At 43.1% G+C, this 8,734-nt stretch overlaps 1 protein-coding gene across 1 annotated transcript in view; it reads right to left on the bottom strand.

Annotated features, from left to right (window-relative positions):
* Positions 1 to 1,495: 1,495 nt before the first annotated feature.
* Positions 1,496 to 8,734, bottom strand: part of LOC126210495 (uncharacterized) — a 467,621-nt gene continuing 460,382 nt past the window's right edge. The window contains exon 8 of the mRNA XM_049939730.1: positions 1,496 to 1,782. Coding sequence (XP_049795687.1) covers positions 1,517 to 1,782 — 266 coding nt within the window. The 3' untranslated portion in view covers positions 1,496 to 1,516. The remainder of the gene's footprint in view (positions 1,783 to 8,734) is intronic.

Raw genomic sequence — 8,734 nt, 5'->3', positions numbered from 1 at the left:
TGGTTTGATTCAGCTCTCCGAGCTACTACATTCTGTGCAACCCATCATCCTTATGAATCTGCTTAGTGTATTCATCTCTTGGTCTCCCTCCACGCTACCGTCCAATACTAACTGGTGATCCCTTGATGCCTCAGAGCATGTCCTACCTACCGAGCCTTTCATCTAGTCAAGTTGTGCCACAAATTCATCTCCCCAATTCCGTTCAGTACTTCGTCATTAGTTACGTGATCTACCCCTTTAATCTTCAACATTCTTCTATAGAAACACATTTGGAGAGCTTCTATTCTCTTCTTGTCTAAACTATTTATCATCCGTGTTTCATTTTCATGGCTGCACTCCATACAAATACTACCAGAAAAAGACTTCCTCTCACTAAAAACTGTACTCGATGTTAAGAAACTTCTTTTCTTCAGGAACGCTTTCCTTGTCATTGCCAGACTACATGTTATATTCTCTCAACGTCGACCATCATCAGCGGTTATTTTGCTTCCCAAATAGCAAAACTCCTTTACTCCTTTAAGTGTCCCATTCCCTAATGTCATTCCCTCAGCATCACCTGATTTAATTCAACTACATTCTAATATCCACGATTTGCTTTTGTTGATGTTCATCTTATATCCTCCTTTCAAGACACTGTTCAGTTCAACTGCTCTTCCGGGTCCTTTGCTCTCTCCGACAGAATTACAATGTCATCGGCAGACCTATGGCGGTATGGCTCAGTATTCCTGCGGGGACTTCAAACGACTTGTTGACTCCATGCCAGGTCGTGTGGCTGCATTATATCGAGCAAAAGGAGGCCCAATACGGTGTTAGAAGGTAGCCCATGGTTTTTTTCATATCAGTGCGAGCAGGCACGCAAAGAATAATTTCGTTTCAAGTTGGATTTTCATGTCACACAACATTTACAAGAAACTGCCAGAAAAGGGTAATTTCTAGACAGTCGAAGACAGAATCTCAGGTTTCTCCATATACAGTGAGAGAAACCAGATGAGCCATGACTGGGCAATCAGTTATTTACAAAGCCTCAATGTAATTTTAAACGTAAGATAAAAATAGGCGTGCGTTAAAAGCTTCGCAAGAATCTGCAGAAAGGACGAAGTTCTTGTAAGTGTATACTAAGAGTAGATACTGTTGCCTTCACTTTACAGAACGGCACTTAAAGTAATTCGCGGTTAACATTAAGTTCTTGTACTATCTTCGTCTTTGACATAGTCTAATATCACAAAATTTTTCTTGTTTAATTTGTGAAGTGCACGTTAATAAGGTATATATGTGTAAATCTTTCACCTGTTGGGTAGAAGAAATAGAGACTTACATCTTATTTTCATATAGATTTAATTTTATTTATTAATTATTTAATGTCATTGCAGAAATGAAGATCATATTAGAAAATAGGGAAGCAGTTTTACATGAATCACAGTAATTTTGTCAAACCAGCTAGCTTCTACATTGATAACTTATGACAGGGTTTAGCACAACGAAAACAATCCTTGGAAAAAAAAAACCCTTGTGGAGATTACAATGTGGATTCCGCAGCCGCGGCCTGTACATTGACTCTCTTTGCCAGATTTCTCTCGGCAGATGAACACAATTCTTGTCCTGGACCGATGACATCGGGGTTCCACCGTGCTAATAGTCTCTCCCTGAGCAGAGGGAGAGTTGCATTGTTGCAAACGAATAAAACGAAAAGCAGTGGACCCTGTAACATCGTAGCTATATGGACATAGTACACGTACTGCGCTATGCCTTGTGCCTGGTGGAAGCCAATTCTAACAATCGTGCCTATGCCACTTAAAGTGACAGTCTTAACTGACATGTAAAGAATTAGTGTCTTTGAGCCAAACGCCTCTTTACTATAAATTTTGAGCTGCAGCATGGAATTACGAGTACGTCGGTACATGTATCCCACCAGTCCGAGACAAACCATATTGTAAGTTACTGACAGAGAAATTCCCGCGATGAATATTATACGACTGTGCAACAGGTAATATTCGCTCGTTCTTTCCAAAGCAATGGTTGCCGCCAGTACTACGCCCCAGGGTATTAGCGAACACAACAGCTGACGGCGGAATACCTTCCTTACTTCAGCACGTTCTAGGTCGCTAGGAAGCCTGAGGTGACGAACGCATGCGTACATTTGGTAGCAGAACGAGTTGAGCCAGATACAGTTCAGAAGAGTTAGTGCGCTATCGATCTGCACCGTCGTAGATAAGTCGGGGACACCGGCCATACGATACAAGACCTCAGAAAACAAGATCTGGACCATACCTGTTATCTGAAAGGACAAGAATATCTTTCCGGGCAAGTTACGTAAATTGGGAAGATACACGTACACTGCGGCAGTCAAAAATCGGAAGAGAATATTCACTGCTACAAACGTTATTTCTAAAGGTTCTAAGCCCTCGATTTTAAAATCCTTGTACTTCAAGGTGCTACTGTTTAGACTGTCTTTGTAGCTCAGTATTCTGTTTGTCGGCTTGTCTTCGCCCTGTACATAATATCCACAGTATGGTGAGTAAAATCCACGGTGGTCCATGGGGGCGCGACATGCGTCGAGATAACTTGTGGAAGCAAAATCGCGACACTTCAGCAGGAGAATAGCCCTGCAAACAGAGCAGACGGCGTCGGTTGCGTTGATCTGCGGGCAGGGTTGGTCGTCAGGACCACCGAAAACGCAGCGGGCATCGCGCACAGACTGAATCATACTGAAGGGGACATCCTGACAAATGCTGACAGAGTTGACAGTCATCCAGGCGAAGAGGCAGAGGTTGACGTTGGCCCTCTGCGTGTAGGCCAGGTAGCTGGTGACGGGTATGTGGGGCGACCCCTGCGACAGGTCGTGCCACAGCTGCACACGGCACTGCTCGCGCCGCTTAGTGGTTTCCGGAGGCAGGTCTTCCAGTGGGCACGTGGGGTGGTCCAGGGCGTTGGCCAACAGCTGCATGCAGCCAGTGTCCACGGACAGCGTAGCGTTGCTTTTGTCCTCCAGCTGCCACTCCTCGCCTGCAAGATCAATGACAGCAGTTGGGTGGTGGTTCTCGTCGTACGCTGAATGTGCCACAAATGCGGACAACTTTACACCATAAACGGTTATCGTATTATGCATGTCGCTACCAAACAATCACATATATGAGTATCTCAACAAAGCACGTCATTCTTACACTGCCAGCTGGTGTGAATTCAATAAGTGTTCTTCAGTATTCTCAGACACTTACGATGATTATATGAAGCTGGTATCTGTTGCGAAAGAACAGTTACCACTGGTGACCGTGCAGCGTCTCTAGAATAAAATGATAATTAAATCGAAACCCTTAGCTGTCGATAGGTGTTGTTGATATACATCAATGGGGACACCTGAAGATATGTGCTCCGACCAGGAGTCAAACCCGGGATGTCCTGCTTACATTGCAGATGCTCTATCCGTTTGAGCCACCGAGGGCACAGAAGATAGTGCGAATGCAGGGACGTATCCCTTGCACGCTTCCCGTGAGACCCATATTCCCAACTGTCCACAACCTACATTCGTAGTGTTCCTAATATGAGGGTCACTCCAAAAGAAATGCACGCAACTTTTTTTTAAATTCATCTTTTATGCTACATGTCTGAAAGTTTCACAGTGTGTAGATACATTCTTTAGGAACAATATTTTCATTTCTCTACATAATTTACATCCCTCTCAACTGCCTTACGTCATCTTGGAACCAGCGCCTATATACCCGCACGGTAAAATTCTGGACCAACCTGTTGGAGCCACTGTTTGACAGCGTGCACCTTGTTCTACGAAGAGAGTCTTTCAGTTTCCCAAAGAGATGATAGTCACATGGAGCCAGGTCGGGACTGTAGGGCGGGTGTTTCAATGTTGTCCATCCGAGGTTTGTGATCGCTTCCATGGTTTTTTGACTGATATGTGGCCGTGCATTGTCGTGTAACAGCAAAACATACTGCTTTTGCAGGTGTGGTCGAACACGACTCAGTCGAGCTTGAAGTTTCTGCTGTGTCGTGACATGCATCAGAATTTATGGTGGTTCCTCTTTGCATGATGTCCACAAGCAAGAGTCCTTCGGAATCGAAAAACACCGTAGCCAAAATTTTCTAGAAGAAGGTGTGGTTTTAAATTTATTTTTCTTGGGTGAATTTACATCATGCCACTCCAATGATTGCCTCTTGGTCTCTGGTGAAAAATGAGGGAGCCATTTTTCATCGCCTGTCACAATTCTTCCAAGAAATTCATCTCCACCACTCTCGTACCAAAAGTTCGCTGCATAGCGTTTTTCTTGTTTCTTTGTGAGCCACTGTCAACATCCTGGGAACCCACGTGGCACAAATCTTTTTTAACGGCAACACTTTCAGTATTGTGCAAACACTTCCTTCCCCTATCCCAACGTAGCGTGACAATTCGTTCACTGTGATGTGTCTGTCAGCAGTCACCAATTCGTTAACACTCTGCACATTGTCTGGGGTGTGTGCAGTACGAGGCCTGCCGCTGCGAGGACAATCCTCAATGTTGCCGTGCCGGCTTTCATCACCTAACTTGCTTGCCCACCGACTAACTGTACTGCGATCGACAGCAGCATCTCCATACACCTTTCTCAACCTCTTGTGGATGTTTCCAACTGTCTCGTTTTCACAGCACAGGAGTTCTATGGCAGTACGTCGCTTCTGACGAACGTCAAGTGTAGCAGCCATCTTGAAGACATGCTGTGACGGCGCCACTCACGGGAACAGGTTGAACTAAGTTTGAAAACAAAAGTATGTATCTACACACTGTAAAACTTTCACACATGCAGAATGATAACTGTATTTTTACAAAAATAGTGTGCATTTCTTTTGGAGTGACCCTCGTAGATATTTGCCCATTCAGTGGTATCTGTTCTTTCGGGAACATATACCATCTTCATACAGTTAAAGGCTACCCAGCCACTGACCTCCTTCTGTGCAAATGCGCACACTTTGCCCGAACTCTTACGGGACTCGTCAGGCTGGCGCGAGTAATGAGTGAATGGGCAAATACCTATTAGGAACACTACAAATGTAGGTTGTGAACAATTGGGACTGTGGGTCTCACAGGGAGGGTGCAAGGGATAAGTCCCTGCAGTCGCACTCTCCCCCGTGCCCTCGGTGGCTCAGATGGACAGAGCGTCTGCCATGTAAGCAGGAGATCACGGGTTCGAATGCTGGTCGGGCCACACATTTTCAGCTGTCCCCGTTGATGTATATCAACAACACCTGTCGGCAGCTAAGGGTTTCGATTTAATTTTCATTTCATTTGGGTTGAAGTTGTTGTTTGTTGTATTTTGTTACTATCCTGAAACTTTCTACGCTGACAGCGAAAAGGTGACCAGTTTTAAATTAATTTTAATTACAGTGTGGGTATATAAATGTAGACTAAAGAATCAACTTGCTTAAAATAATGAAGGGTAATTATTCAATCACTAGAAAGAAGGAAACTCATCGTCCACATACTATGAGCTATAATTTTGTACCGCCATTTTTGGTCCATTCTTCACAGCTGCAACTGCTAGTTTCAACAATCAATTCTAATTATGCTGCAGTCCTCTTCTAAACTTTACAGCACTTATTAATTCGTACTCTTTCAATATTAATATTTTTTAACATGTCATTTAATGTTTGGAATAAATCATAATTAATTATTCATGTTTTGTAGTAATAAGCAACATCCTTTGTTTCGTAAATGGCCTCAAAAACTGTAGCTGGTAAGAAAATTACAAGCACAATTGGTGCACGTTCATATTCAAATACTATCACAGAAAAGCTTGCAGAAACTCTTGAACTGATAAGGGCTGTCGAAATCACGTGTTCTTGTTGTTGTTGTGGTCTTCAGTCCAGAGACTGGTTTGATGCAGCTCTCCATGCTACTCTATCCTGTGCAAGCTTCTTCATCTCCCAGTACCTACTGCAACTTACATCCTTCTGAATCTGCTTAGTGTATTCATCTCTTGGTCTCCCTCTACGATTTTTACCCTCCACGGTTCCCTCCAATACTAAATTTGCCATCCCTTGATGTCTCAGAATATGTCCTACCAACCGGTCCCTTTTTCTAGTCATGTTGTGCCACAATCTCCTCTTCTCTCCAATTCTATTCAGTACCTCCTCATTAGTTATGTGATCTACCCATCGAACCTTTAGCATTCTTCTGTAGCACCACATTTCGAAAGCTTCTATTCTCTTATTGTCTAAACTATTTATCGTCCACGTTTCACTTCCATACATGGCTACACTAAATACAAATATTTTCAGAAAAGACTTCCTGACAAATCTATACCCGATGTTAATAAATTTCTCTTCTTCAGAAACGCTTTCCTTGCCATTGCCAGTCTACATTTTATATTCTCTCTATTTCGACCATCTTTGCTCCCCAAATAGCAAAACTCATTCTATAAGTGTCTCATTTCCTAATATAATTCCCTCAGCATCACCCGATTTAATTTGACTACATTCCATTATCCTTGTTTTCCTTTTGTTGATGTTCATCTTATATCCTCCTTTCAAGACACTGTTCAGTTCAACTGCTCTTCCAGGTCCTTTGCTGTATCTGACAGAATTACAATGTCATCGGCCAACCTCAATGTTTTTATTTCTTCTCCATGGATTTTAATTCCTACTCCGAATTTTTCTTTCGTTTCCTTTACTGCTTGCTCAATATACAGATTGAATAAAGTCGGGGATAGACTACAACCCTGTCTCACTCCCTTCCCAACCACTGCTTCCCTTTCATGCCCCTCGACCCTTTTAACTGCCATCTGATTTCTGTACAAATTGTAAATAGCCTTTCGCTCAATGTATTTGACCCCTGACATATTCAGATTTTGAAAGAGAGTATTCCAGTCAACATTGTCAAAAGCTTTCTCTAAGTCTACAAATGCTAGGAACGTAGGTTTGCCTTTTCTTAATCTATTTTCTAAGATAAGTCGTATGGTCAGTATTGCCTCACGTGTTCCAACATTTCTACGGAATCCAAACTGATCTTCCCCGAGGTCGACTTCTACCAGTTTTTCCATTCATCTGTAAAGAATTCTTGTTAGTATTTTGCAGCTGTGGCTTATTAAACTGATCGTTCGGTAATTTTCACATCTGTCAACACCTGCTTTCTTTGGGATTGGAATTATTATATTCTTCGTGAAGTCTGAGGGTATTTCGCCTGTCTCATACATCTTCTTCACTAGATGGTAGAGTTCTGTTACTTCAGAATCTCATAGGGAGTTGTAAATGCACGGAGTGGTCTAATAGGGCACTGATTAAATTATAAATTATAAATTATTCGTAAAAGCGCTGCACACGAAAAAGTATGGTCGCCCTACAGTGTCCTCAGTGCAAGATGAGCTGGCGTTTTACACCACACTGAAGCTGTCAGCCATTTCGCATTTCCTATCGATATATGATTTGAGGTCCATTCTTAAGAACTACGAGGGTTGGAACTTTAATAGAGGCAAATATTTATTTACAACTTACACAAAGCAGACACTTGTTTCGAAGTTTTCCTGTCCTTGTGTATAACCCCTTGCCAGCAATGTGGAAGTCGTAGGGCGCATGCGGCAGCGCCAGATGTGTTGATACACCGAGTGGAGAGGTCTGCTTCCTGACGAATCTCTGTGACAGTTCTGAAACGAATGCCATAAAGAGGTTCCTTCATCTCAGGAATCAAGCCCCATCGATCGACCAAATCAGTCGCAAGCTGTGCCACGCGAGACCGGACATTCTCCTGCAAAATGATGGGCGGATCTGTGCTGAAAGTGTAACCGCTTCTTTGTCTAAGCTGTTCATTTTTGAAACACAGCCTGCAATCCACCGCAGTCACAGGACTTAAGCCCCTGTGATTTCAACTTGATTCCTAACGTGAAGGAAGCACTACTTGGCAATCGTTTCAGACCTGTTACAGAGATTCGGGAAATAGACCGCTCCTCTCGATCTATCAACACAACTGGCACTGCTAAAACTATCCTACAAGTTCCACCTCACTGACAACTGGTTACACACAATTCTGGTGACTACTCTGAAGGACCGTAAAGCTTTGAAACATTTAACAAGTTGGTTTGTGTGTACATCCTGCGTAGCAAGCATATAAATACTTATTTTGTAAATAAAACTGCCTTTTCCTGCTGCTAGTTACTTTATTTATCCCAGACGCGTTTCGCCTTCTCCTGCTCTAAGGCGTCTTCAGTGGTATCTATGACGACACAGTTTTGTTAGTTTTAGATTATGAAACAGATCTCTTCGTGATTTATTGTAAAAAAAAAGTAATTACTTGCGATTTGCTGATCTGCATGTCCTCACATCTAGCATGGAGGTCGCTCTACCACTTTTATCACTGCCGTATAATCACATCTTTGTGTTCTCGCCTTCCACAAACTGTTCACCGTGTTTCTCGCTCTTTTTCGTGGTGGAATATTGTTCTTTTGCCACTCGATACAACTACACTCCTGGAAATTGAAATAAGAACACCGTGAATTCATTGTCCCAGGAAGGGGAAACTTTATTGACACATTCCTGGGGTCAGATACATCACATGATCACACTGACAGAGCCACAGGCACATAGACACAGGCAACAGAGCATGCACAATGTCGGCACTAGTACAGTGTATATCCACCTTTCGCAGCAATGCAGGCTGCTATTCTCCCATGGAGACGATCGTAGAGATGCTGCATGTAGTCCTGTGGAACGGCTTGCCATGCCATTTCCACCTGGCGCCTCAGTTGGACCAGCGTTCGTGCTG

The sequence above is a fragment of the Schistocerca nitens genome, chromosome 10 (assembly GCF_023898315.1).
Source record: "Schistocerca nitens isolate TAMUIC-IGC-003100 chromosome 10, iqSchNite1.1, whole genome shotgun sequence".
Taxonomy (NCBI): Eukaryota; Metazoa; Arthropoda; class Insecta; order Orthoptera; family Acrididae; genus Schistocerca; species Schistocerca nitens.
The sequence above is the reverse complement of the archived record's forward strand: the minus strand, read 5'-3'. Positions and strand labels throughout refer to the sequence as shown.